Source organism: Theropithecus gelada, unplaced genomic scaffold (genome assembly GCF_003255815.1).
Source record: "Theropithecus gelada isolate Dixy unplaced genomic scaffold, Tgel_1.0 HiC_scaffold_16134, whole genome shotgun sequence".
NCBI classification, from domain to species: domain Eukaryota; kingdom Metazoa; phylum Chordata; class Mammalia; order Primates; family Cercopithecidae; genus Theropithecus; species Theropithecus gelada.
The window spans coordinates 7,998-20,880 of NW_020257918.1; the positions used below are offsets into that span (position 1 = coordinate 7,998).

Consider the following 12,883-nt stretch of genomic DNA (forward strand, 5'->3'; position numbering starts at 1 on the left):
CCGGCCCCGCGCTCCGCCCCGCCCCGCCCCGCCCCGGGGACCCGCGCCCACGGGGCCCGCGCGCCGCCTGGCCAAGGTCACCGCCGGCCCACGAGGGACCCCGGACCGCGACCCCCCACGGCACCCCTGCCCGCGCCCGCGGTGGGGGAGGTCGCCAGGATCCGGGACCCCCGCCTTGCCACGTGGCCACCTGCGCGCGCCCTCCCTCGGGTTGGGAGCGTGGGGCCGCTTCCCGGGAAACCCCGAGTGGGGGCCAGGAGCCCGGCTCGGGAGGAGCAGAGTCCAGCCGGGGGTGGGGGGCTTTGGCAGAAATGCGGATAAAGGGGGTGCAGAATGGGGCCCCTGAGGCCGGCAGGGGCCCGGTCACACGCAGGGCAGGGAACCAGAGGGGTGCGTTGTGAAATGAGTACGTCGATAACCAACACTCAATGAACAGGTTTAGAAGCGGGCAGAGGTGGGAGGGTTCAGGTCAGTGGGGTGCACCTGGAGGCCCACCCATCCCAGGGGCCTGGGCAGGGGCGGGGATGGGGGTAGAAGTGGACTTAGCGCTCAGTAGGGCTGGTTTTGTGGATTGGGAGGCAGCCCATGGCGGTCGGGCTAGGGAGGTGGGGGATGAGCAAAGGGGGCTGGTGCTACTCTGCAAAGAATGGGTTTGCGGTTTTGGGTTAGGAAAATGTTTGTGTTCCCCCAACAGGAGGCGTCTTAGGGGAGCACTGGCTTTCCTGATGGCGTCTGTGTATCCACAAGAGACCGTGACTCCTCCTCCATTCTGGAGACCTGGAGGCTGAGGTTCCTTTTGGCCTCATCGGGCAGATCCCAGAGGAGACTGGACTTTGGGGTCCAGTGACCAGGTCAGAAGGTGCACTCACGGGTGAGTGTGAGTGTGAGACAGTCCCAAGGCCGCAAGGCTGTTAGAGGAAGGCGCCCCTTGGTGGACAGGCCAACTCTCGGACCCACAGGGGACTCTCCCGAGTCAGAGTGGTCAGTGGGTGAGAGGCTGGTCTGGAAGGTGGTGAGCTCCCCGTCACCAGGCCTGTGAGCAGGTGCTGCAGCCCCGGGAAGCCCTCGGCACTCAGCTCCTGGGTTCTCCATGGCCACCATTTCCATGGCCCTGGATGAGGTGGGCCCTTCTGCCTCTGCAGAGACTTGGCACTGTCCCCAAGACCACTCAGTCCCCTCTCCTGTTGCCACTGAGGCCGGGGCACTGAGGTTCCTATGACTTTGGTACTCTGCTTCTCCCTGACTTGACCCCACTCTCCCTCCTGGCCTCTAGACCCCCGCTCTGCAGCCCTCCTACTCTGCCACTCAACGCTCCAACTGGGACATGGGCCTCCCCTGCTCTAATGCCACCCATGGCTCCCTTCTCCCAGGTCAAGGTCCAGCTTCTCAGCCTGGCATCCATGGCCTGGCCTGAGTGCTCCTGGTGTGCACCTCCCTCCTGTCCTGACCCCAGCCCTGTGGGAGCACCTCAGAGCATGGCCCGGCCCCTGACCCTCATCTGGGGGTACACTCAGCAGGAGATGGAGACAGCCCCGAGGCAGACAAATCCCAGCTTCTGCTCTACATGGCTGCCTGCAGGGAAGTGCCTTCTCCAAGCCTCGGTTCCCCCATCTGTCAGTGACGTCATTGTTGCCCGCCTGTAGGGTTGCTGGGAACACACGGGCAGGGTGCCCACCTACACGGGGCTGCTGGGCACCCAAGCACTCAGACCGCAGCCCTGCCCCTTCCCAGTCTGCCTGCCTGCCTTCGTCTCCTGAGTGACCCGCCAGCGTGGGGCAGGGCATCGGGCTGGCTCCCTGGCTCCTCCGGGCACCAGCTCAGGCTGGGGCAGGCTGACTCATAGGTAGGAGAGTGGGCAGGGCAGTAACTCCACGCTGCGGCTGCTATTTATAGCTCCCAGGCCAGGCTGTGGGCCGAGTGAGCTGGCGAGGCCAGGCCCTGTTCCCCTCCTCACTGTCCCTGGGGAACAGAGGCTCCACCCCTGACCCGAGCACCCAAACTAGGACAGCAGGAGCCTCTCCCCCATGGCGGGCCAGGGAGCAGAGAGCTCGTCCTGGCCTTTGTGAGTGGCGGTGGGTGGGCGCCCCAGCTCTCCCTCTCCTTGGAAAGGTCCATGATCCAAATCTCAGGGGCCAGGGCACTTGCACACTGGGGCGCTGAGCAAGCCGGGACTGGCACTGGAGTTTCCTGGGTTCCCTGCTGCCTCTCCTACCCGAGTCCCTGTTTGGAGAGTCCCTGGGTGTCCTGAGAGGCACAGAGGTGGGCGAGGAGGACTGAGACCGGCTGCATCTTTGCCAAGGAGAAAAGGACCCGTCAACCTCTCCAGCTCCCGGGCTGGGCGGGATCCACAGGCGTCCACGCTGAGTCCCCAGGGTGAAACCGGGGGAGTCTGCATGGATCCCGCAAACACAGAGTGCCAGTGTAGTGGGTGCTGGGCCCTCAGCCGTCTGTACGAGGCCACTGTCCCTGCTCCCGTCTGGAAACTGCTGTTCAGAGAACGGAAGCGGCTCGCCCATGGTGGCCCAGTGGGGAAGAGGCCCGTCCAGATCCATCAGGCTCTGAAGCCACAGCCCAGCCTTCTGGGGATGGACGGCCACCCCCTTGTGATCCTCTTGCCTTGTCCCTGGCTATCTGGAGTCCTGTCCCGGGGACAGTGGGCCTGTCCTGCCTTACAGATCTCCTTTCAACAGAATAGCAAGGGATGGCGTTCATCTGAAACGTCCAGCTCCTCAGCCGGCCCTGCAGCGCCACGGCCCCTCTCCTCACCCTGCTGCCCTGGCCAGGGCCGCACGGGCCTCACTGAGCCCCAGCTAGCCATTGGAGAGGAGGGCAGTAGGGTCCGGTCCTCGGCTCTCTTCAGTGGTCTCTGGACCATGTGGGCAAAGCTGAGTTTGCACATCCTGGCCTCAGGGGGAAGAGTCCCTGGAGGCTCAGCCACACAGTTGCTTTTCAAGTTTAGCATCTGTCAATCAATCAATCTATCTATCACCTATCTATCTATCATCTATCAATCATTGATCTGTCATCTATCAATCAATTAATCATCTATCATCTAACTATAATCTACAAATCATCTATCACCTATCAATAATCAATCATCTACCTATCATCTATCATCTATTAATCATTTACCTATTGTCTATCAATCTTCTGTCATCTATTAATCATTATCTATCAATTATCTATCTATCTATCTATCTATCTATCTACATCTATCGAGACAGGGTCTCACTCTGTCACCCAGGCTGGAGTGCAGTGGTGAGGTCACAGCTCACCGCAGCCTTGACCTTCTGGACTCAAGCAATCCTTCCTCCTCAACCTCCTGAGTAGCTGGGACTACAGGTACACACCACCAGGCCCAGCTAATTTTTAAAAATGTTTCTGGGCTGGGCACGATGGCTCATGCCTGTAATCCCTGCACTTTGGGAGGCTGAGGTGGGCAGATCACTTGAGGTCAGGAGTTCAAGACCAGCCTGGCCAACATGGTGAAACCCCTTCTCTACTAAAAATATAAAAAGTTAGCCAAACGTGGTGGCAGGCGCCTGTAATCCCAGCTACTCAGGAGGCTGAGGCAGGAGAATCACTTGAACCTGGGAGGCGGAGGTTGCAGTGAGCTGAGATCACACCACTGTACTCCAGCCTGGGCAACAGAGCAAGACTCTATCTTAAAAGAAAAAAAGAAAAAAAGTTCTGGGCTGGACGCAGTGGCTCACGCCTATAATCCCAGTACTTTGAGAGGCTGATCAAGAGGTCAGCACTTTGGGGTGGGCTGATCACGAGGTCAGGAGTTCGAGACCAGCCTGACCAACATGGTGAAACTCCATCTCTACTAAAAATACAAAAATTAGCCGGGCATGGTGGTAGGCACCTGTAAACCCAGCTATTCAGGAGGCTGAGGCAGGAGAATCGCTTGAACCTGGGAGGCAGAGGTTGCAGTGAGCTGAGACCGTGCCATTGTACTCCAGCCCGGGTGACAGAGCAAAACTCAAAAAAAAAAAAAAAAAAATCTGTAGAGATAGGGTCTTACTATATTGTCGAGGTTGGTGGCATCAATATTTTAAGATACAACAAAGACCATTTGTCAAAAACCAGTTTGCCTTCAAAGATGAACGGGCTGGCATCCCCAAGTCCCCCACCCCCCTTTTTTTTTTTTTTTTTTTTTCTTGTCGGCATCTGCAGAGCTGCTCACCGCTGCTCCCCCAGCCCCCACGCCACGCCTCACCCTGCCTGGCTCCTAGAGTCAGCACTGGGTTCCTCTCTAACATCTGAGTGCTATGGGTTTTTGTTTTTGTTTTTGTTTTTTAGACAGAGTCTCACTCTGTCACCCAGACTGGAGTGCAGTAGTGTGATCTCGGCTCACTGCAACCTCTATCTCCTAGGTTCAAGCAACTCCCCTGCCTCAGCCTCCCTAGTAGCTGGGATTACAGGTACCCACCGCCACACCAGGCTAATTTTTATACTTTTAGTAGAGATGGGGTTTCACCATGTTGCCCAGGCTGGTCTGGAACTCCTGACCTCAGGTGATCCGTCCGCCTCGGCCTCCCAAAGAGCTGGGATTACAGGTGTGAGCCACCGTGCCTGGCTGGGGTGCCGTTTCATCACCACCTCTAAGGAGTGGGGTTACTGAGTCTTTAGCATTGGCAGGATAAGCTCCGGTAATACCTGGGTCTTCTTAGAGAGAAGCAGCCACTCTGGTCATCAGAGAAAAAAGGCTGAGAACTACAGAGAGGCCCCAGGACCTTTGCACATGCTGCTCCCTCAGCCAGACGCACTCTCTCTCCCCCATCTCCTCCTCACTCACTTCCTCCAGTCCCCTGCATGTCACCCCAGAGACCGCTCCTGACCATGGAGCTAAAATCATCTCCTTTTGCCGTCTCTCACCATGTCCTGATTCTTTTCAGGGCATTTATTGCTACCTGGTACCGCCTGACATGCTGGCGTCGGCTCCTTCTCCAGAATGTGAGCCGCCTTAGTTCTGGGGCACTGGTTCCCACCCGGGGGGTGATTCGGTCCCAAGGGGAGACTGGGCACTAGATGGGAACATCTGTGGTTCTCACAACTGCAGGTGCTCCTGGCATGGAGTGGTTGGAGGCCAGGGATGCTGCTCAGCACCCTGCAGTGCCCAGGACAATCCCATCCCAGAGAACCATCTGGCCCCTGGGTCCACAGTGCCCAGGGGGAGAGACCCTGGAGGGGTCGATGGTCTCAAACTTTGCCCACCCCAGCATGGCCAGCGTTGCCTGGGAACTTGGTGGAATGCAAATTCTCAGGCCCCACTCCAAAGCCCAGCTGCAGCTCAGCTTCCCACAAGGCACAGGATGGCCCCACATGTCCACAAAGCCGAGGCACAGAAGCCTGTCCTGGGGGCCAGCTCATCTAGCCTGAGTCTGGCTGGACCTCCACTAGCTCAGACAGAAGCCCAGCCAGCCCGCTCACCTCTTCATGGAGAAGCCCGACACAGCGCTGGCCACTCCCTCCCCTCTGTGTGCAGCTCCCAGGCTCTGAAGCACTCACCTGTCTAACCCGATTCTCACCCTACAAGACCGCAATCCGCCATCACTTCCACCCTCAGCCAGGACACGGAGGCCAGCTGTGTCACTGCCCCGAGGGGCTGCAGGTGCGTGGCCGCAGAGGCCTGAGGGGTGGCAGGGACAGAGGTGGGGGCACCTTCCCACTCCAGCCCCATCTGGCCTCAGCACCCGACAGCCGGGAGAAGAGTTCTGGGGTCTTCCAGACAAGCGCCCACGTCCTGCAGCAGCCCCTCCCTCGAAAGGCAGATGTCTCCTCTACTTTCGGGAGCCTCCGCCTCCTTCCCACCTGCAGGTGGACCCTGGAAAGGCTGGGGCAGCCTCCGAGCATCGAGGTGAAGGCTGAGGAGTCTTTATTGGTGACAGGCTGCTCACCAGCTCTGTCCCAAAAGCAGACACAGCTCAAGGCACAAGCTGGGTGCAGGCTGGCAGCTGGAACAGGTGGGATACAGCCCCCTCTCTTCCCAGTGGGGCAGAGGGTCCGGAGCTGCTGGCCAGGACGGTCTGATGGTGCCATGGGCTGGGAGACACCGTCCCATCCACTGCCGACCTCCCCGTCCCGCCCCAAGCTAATAACTTGTGCAACAGAAATACAAACAACAGACACTGTGGGGCCGACAGGCTGTTATTACGGCTGACTCAACCCCGCAGGCCTGGGTGCCGCTTCGTCATTTTCTCCTTTTGTCTCTGGATCCAGGTGGGGAAATCCGGCGATGCCATCCAGCTGTCTGTGCTGAGAACCCCACAAGGGGCTTCCTTCCCCCTGGAGCCCGCCCCTGCGCCCAGCGGGGACCCCGAGCCCAAGTCCCAAGTCAATTCTCCAGCTTGCAGAGCTGAGTGATGCCCCCACCCCCGCCCACCCTCTCTGTCCCAACAGAAAAACCTGGGCCCACCTGGGGTCTAGGCAAGGCTGCTGGGTCTGTTTCCGGCAGGGCAGTGGCTGGGCCTGACCTGGGTCCCTCCCGTCTGTGACCTGCCTAGTCATAGACAAGAGAAGCCCCCGGCCAGGCATGGGCCTAGGGGCGGCCGTGACCCAGCCAGGAGTGTTGTATTCGGGCGAAGGTGGCACTGGGTGCTCTGTGCTTGGAGTTCTGGTTTTTCGTGTGTGTATTTTTGAGACCGAGCCTTGCTCCTGTCGCCCAGGCTGGAGTGCATTAGGGCGATCTCGGCTCACTGCAACCTCTGCCTCCCGGGTTCAAGCGATTCTCCTGCCTCAGCCTCCCGAGTTGCTGGGATTACAGGAGCCCGTCACAACACCCAGCTAATTTTTGTGTTTTTAGTAGAGATGGGGTTTCGCCATGTTGGTCAGGCTGGTCTCCAACTTGTGGGCTCAACTGATCTGCCCGCCTCAGCCTCCCAAAGTGCTGGGATTACAGGAGTGAGCCACTGTGCCCGGCCGGAGCTTCGTTTTTTAAACAGGAAACTGTCTGTGTTATCCAGGAACGATCTGTCCAAGCTATTCCTGGTCTCTCACAGCACATGAAACTGTTGGCAGGTGTCCCCTCTCCTCCCCGTGTCTCTCTTGTGAACGGGAGGTCTACACAGCCCACCATCACCTGCCCTGGGTCTTCCTATGAGTTGGGCTGGGTGTCTCCCCCTGTGGACATTGGGACCAAACCATTCTCTGGGGTGGGGCCGTCCTGGACACTGCAGGGTGCTGAACAGCATCCCTGGCCTCCACCCACTCCATGCCAGGAGTACCCCCAGTCAAGACAACCACAGATGTCCCCAGACAAGGCCCAGTGTCTCCTGGGGGCAGAAGATCCCCGGCTGGGAGTCACAGTCAGTAAAAGAGACCCACAAAGAGGAGGACCCTTGGCTTCTGCAGGTCACATGACACTTCTGTGACTCAAAGTTGTGTAGAGATGGAGGCGGCCGTGTGCAGCCAGAGCTGGCCGGCTCTGCAGTGCTGTGACGTCGTTCTGAGGCAGGAGTGGTCTGCGGCTGCAGGCAGTGAGGAACCCAGGCTTCCTCAAGCAGTGGCTCCTGGCACTGGATGACAGTGTGTCTGTCGGCAGAGCCAGAGGAGACAGAGTCGCTGGGCTGCCTCACAGGAGCCCGGACCCGGCCGCCGTCAGCCAAGGGACCTTGGGAGTGAGCCCTGTGCCTCTGGACTCTGTAGGACGGACAGGATGACCACGCCACATCTTTACCCCAACATGGACATATGCTGGGTTCCTCCTCAAAAGCGGGTAAAGCCGCCAGGCGCGCTGGCTCACGCCTGTAATCCCAGCACTGTGGGAGGCCGAGGAGGGTGGATCACCTGAGGTCAGGAGTTCGAGACCAGCCTGACCAACATGGTGAAACCCCATCTCTACTAAAAATACAAAAATTGGCCGGGCGCGGTGGCTCAAGCCTGTAATCCCAGCACTTTGGGAGGCCGAGACGGGCGGATCACGAGGTCAGGAGATCGAGACCATCCTGGCTAATACGGTGAAACCCCGTCTCTACTAAAAATACAAAAAACTAGCCGGGCGAGGTGGCGGGCGCCTGTAGTCCCAGCTACTCGGGAGGCTGAGGCAGGAGAATGGCGTAAACCCGGGAAGCGGAGCTTGCAGTGAGCTCAGATCCGGCCACTGCATTCCAGCCTGGGTGACAGAGCGAGACTCCGTCTCAAAAAAAAAAAAAAAATACAAAAATACAAAAATTAGCTGGGCGTGGTGCCGGACGCCTATGGTCCCTGCTACTCTGGAGGCTGAGGCAGGAGAATCACTTGAACCCAGGAGGCGGAGGTTGCAGTGAGCCGAGATCGCGCCACTGCACTCCAGCCTGGGCGACAGAGCGAAACTGTCTCAAAAAAAAAAAGTGGGCCGGGCGTGGTGGTTCATGCCTGTAATCCCAGCACTTTGGGATGCCGAGGTGGGCGGATCACGAGCTCAGGAGTTCGAGACAAGCCTGGCCACCATGGTGAACCCTGTCTCTACTAAAAATACAAAAATTAGCTGGCCATGGTGGCGGGCACCTGTAATCCCAACTACTTGAGAGGCTGAGGCAGGAGAATCGTTTGAACCCGGGAGGTTGAAGTTGCAGTGACCCAAGATCGTGCCATTGCACTCCAGCCTGCGTGACAGGGCAAGGCTCTATCTCAAAAACAAACAAACAAACAAAGTGGTGAAAGCTGACCAAAAGTGGCTCAAGAGATACCCTGCTGCCTTAGGGTCCTGCCGGCCCCAGGAAAGCTCCTTTTGTGCTCCCAAGACTCTGGGACGGAGAGGTCTGGAGGCCACAGCCTGCTCGCCCCTGCCCCGCCTGTGTCCTGCTTTCTGGCTGCTGCCTCTGGTCTGCTGCGGTTAGAGGAGCAGAGCCGGCCCTGAGCTCCCACCCTCGGGAGGACAGATGTGGCTGATGGCACAGCGCTGGTGGGGGACAACGTGGTCTCGGAGGCTCCTCTGGAGGAAAGGGGAAGAAGCTGCCTGGGACCCTTTGTGGGGGCCGGTGGCTGGGCCTGCAGGGGTCGACAGCTGGGGTCCCTCAGGCCACCCTGGGGAGCTGATGGCTGGTGAAGGGCAGGGCCCCACTTTGTGCTTCCAGCTGTGATGGGTGAAGGTGGATGGGGACCCCCGGAGCAGGTGGTGCTCTGCCCCATGTGGGTTCCTGCTGGATTTGGGGGACAGGGACCCTGAGCCTTCCCATGTGGGGGGCCTGGATGTCCCTATCCCCTGGCAGTCGTGAAACTCAAGCCACATTCCCCACCAGTGCAGGGACCCAGCGGCTTCACAAGCCACCCACCCGCGGTAAAGGACAAATGGCCCAGGCGGGGTGAAGTGGGGGGAGGGAGGGGCAGAACCACACAGGGTTCAGGACACTGCGAAACTCCTACACCCCTGGGGCCAGGGCCAGGCTGCACGGGGTTCAGAGATGGGTCCCCAGTAAGAGGTTCAGACTTCCAACAGCAATGGGGTAGGGACCCCCTGGAGTGGAAGTTGGCGGGGGAGGTCTCAGGAGCGGAGGCTAAACCTCGGGTTACTTACAGACGCCATGGAGTGGAAGTTACTTGCACGGGCCGTGCGACTTTCCTGGCTTCCCGGGGCCCCTGTGACAATGCTCCTGGCAGCCACCGCCCTCTGGAGGTCGTCCCTACCTGTGACTGGCCCCTGGGAGCTGCAGCAGGGCCACTGGCCAGCACGTCCCTCAGAGAAGTCACTGGCTGGCCCTGGAGCTCCCATCTGACTAGAGTGATGGGTTGATGGACAGGAGACCCGCCAGGCCCAAGCCCACAGGCCAGATGGGGGCCTCTCCATGTAGCGCCCCCACAGTCAGTCTTGTGGGCCGGTGTAGGGAGACGTGGCGGCGAGGCAGAGGATGGGACGGGAGAAGGTTACCTGGGGCCTGGCACCCAAAGCTGAGCAGTAAGGGAGGAGGTGAGGACAGCCAGAGGCCCTCGCAGCCCTGATGGGGCCGGAAGCCGCCAAGGCCCAGAGACGGGGGCCGGGGCTCCAGGTAGGAGCGAGGAGGTGGTGAAGCCGGTGGAACCACCCAGCCCGGGCGGGCAGGCCGGGCCCCCTTCCACGGCGCCACAGCGGCTTCGAGCCAGGCAGAGCCAAATCCCCGAGGAGAGAGTCCTTCCCCAGCTCTCACCTCCCCAGACCCGGCAGGGTTGCCTGGACAACGGCTCAGGCCTTCCGGAGGTTGCCACGGAGCCGGGAGCCCAGGGCCGCCCCAGCCCACGCTCGGCTGCTCGTCCTCCGTGCTCCTGCCCTCTCGGGAGCGGTGTCCGGGGGAGCGAATCGCACCACGGGGCCCTGCCCCACCGCCGGTGGGATCCGTCTTCCTCTGGAGACCCCAGTGTGTGCGGCGGAGCTGAGGACTGATCCTCAAGCTGCTTCCTGACCCTGCTTGTGCGTCTCAGGAAACTGTGACACTCACCCAGCCCAGGGGTCCCTGCTCCAGGGGCCACAGCAACAGGGAGAGGAGGAGAGGGCACTCCTGAGGGTACACGGCCCACTTTCGGGGGGCACAGCCTGTGTGGCAGGAGGGACGGAGCCTGGCTGTCCCACCACAGTGACTCCAACCTCTTATAAGCCTCAAGACACTCTCGGGGCTCGGGCGGCGAGACCCTGGCAACAGAGCCGGGCAGAGGACGGGCCTTCAGGACCCCCAGCTGGTTCCAGAGGCACAGGCGGTGCAGCCCCCACGCTGGTGACAGCAGCCAAACGCTCCTGTCTTGCTCCACAGGCTGGGGGTGTGCGGCAGGGAGAGGAGGGTCCTGACTGTTCTCACCTGGACCCAGGCCCCGGCCCTCCCACCTGCAGGTTGCCACACCCCTCGGCCCAAGGTTGACATGGCCACACAGCTTTGATAAAGACTTTTAAGAGAAAGAAGTATTTTAAAAAGTAGCAGTGCTCTGAGACTCGGGGTGTAGGATCGGGGGCACAGCCTGGTTCCGGGAGGCCCCTTGTGCACAGACGGTGGCCCGGGGCCACAGTGCTTGCTCTCAGGGGAGGCAGGGCCAGGGGACGTGGCCTGTGTCCAGCCCGGGGCTCCCGGCGGCAGGGACAATGGCGAGGCTGCTCACCACTTCAGGAAGACCATCCCGGCCAGGACGGCATAGCCCAGCACCAGGAAGAGGACCTTGAGCAGACGGTCACTCTTCTCCTCCAGCTCCTTGGCCAGGATCTCCAGGAAGGTGATGAAGAGGAAGGTGCCGCCTGCCAGGCCCTGCAGCAGCACGGAGGCCACGCTGCCCGGCACGCCCTGGGCGCTCTCAATGCCCAGGCCCAGGCCGATGCCCAGGGGGATCATGGCGCTCACGGTGACTGCCAGCTTGGCTGCGTCCCGCAGGGGCATGGCACTCCGGGCCATGCTGATGCCCAGGGCCACGGCCACCAGCGTCTCGTGGACAGCCACCCCCACGAACAAGCTCACCACTTTCTCCCCTTCCTCCTGCAGGCCCAGGGCCAGGCCCTCGAAGACCGAGTGGGCCGACAGCGCGAAGGCCAGGCTGAGCAGACGCACAGGGCTGGCGCGCGAGAGGCCCTGCACGCTCAGGCTGGGGCCGTGGCCGTGGGGCTCCACGTACAGCGCGTGGCCCCGCGAGCCCCCCATGAAGGGGCTCTCGTACTCCGAGTCGCTGCCCACGTCCGAGCCGGCGTTGAAGGTCTCCAGGTCGATGAAGGACGGCTTCTCCTTGCGGAAGGTCAGGATCAGCTGCTCCAGGAAGACGGTCATGAAGAAGCCCAGCAGGAGGATGGTCTCGGCCAGCGGGTAGTCGGTGCTGATGTGGCCGAGGCTCAGGACCTTCTGGAGCTGCAGCCAGGGACACCCGAGAGAGAGAGAGAGACCCACACTCAGGGGTGGAGGCGACAGGACCGGCCACATGTCACCGTTCAAAACAAAGTCCAGAAATCCCCGATTCACACAGAGGTTAAAACAAGTGGGACAGGAAGGGCTTGCCTGCGATAGATTAACAACAAACAAACGAGCTGGGGGCGGTGGCTCACGGCCGTGATCCCAGCACTCTGGGAGGCCAAGGCGGGCGGATCGCTGGAGCCCAGGAGTTCGAGACCGGCCTGGCCAACATGGGGAAACCCATCTCTGCTAAAAATACAAAAATTAGCCGGGTGTGGTGGCAAGCGCCTGTAATCCCAGCTACTCAGAAGGCTGAGGCAGGAGAATTGCTTGAACCCAGGAGGTGGAGGCTGCAGTGAGCCGAGATGGCGCCACTGCACTCCAGCCAGGCTGACAGAGTGAGACTCCAGCTCAAAATAAATGATAAAGAGCTGCATTGGCCTTGCGTGTTCTGCTGCGAGGCCTCCTCTGTGCTTCCCTGACTGACACGCCCAGGCCCGACTCTCCTCCCGGTCAGGGCTCTCCTAGCGAGGGGAGACTTTGGTGGGAAAAAACTAGACGCAGGTCAGACAGGAGCCGCAGGCCGTCTGCAAGAGGTACACGCTCCTATGGGAGGGACAGCCGCTCACGGGGCGGACACACAGGCATTAGGCTACGCGCCGGGATGAAGTGTCCCGTGAAAGGCAGGCTGTAAACACCCACAACAGCTCCCTGGGACCCGTCAGGACAGGGCCAGGGTTCACAGCCACCCTCCAGAGAGACCTCGAGACCAAAGCAGGGGAAAATCACAACATGCCCGACACTCACAACACCCGCTTCCCTGCTTCCTCCCAGCAGACTTCATTACAACGTGCACGCACACACACAGACGCACATGCGCACGCACACACACATGCACAAACGCGCACAGAGACACACATGCGCACGCGCACACACATGCACAAATGCGCAGCGACGCACATGCGCACGCACACACATGCACAAGCGCACACAGACGCACATGCGCACGCACACACACATGCACAAACGCACACACACAGACGCACATGCACACACACATGCACACA

At 60.5% G+C, this 12,883-nt stretch overlaps 1 protein-coding gene across 1 annotated transcript; it reads right to left on the bottom strand.

The window, feature by feature from the left end:
- Window positions 1–9,784: 9,784 nt before the first annotated feature.
- LOC112617381 (zinc transporter ZIP3-like) lies at window positions 9,785–11,774 on the bottom strand (the record flags this gene model as incomplete). The annotated part of the gene is made up of 3 exons (XM_025374149.1): window positions 9,785–9,870; window positions 10,395–10,585; window positions 11,044–11,774. Coding segments are annotated over 3 exons (1,008 nt in total), but the record flags the coding sequence as incomplete, so codon positions are not given.
- Window positions 11,775–12,883: the final 1,109 nt, after the last annotated feature.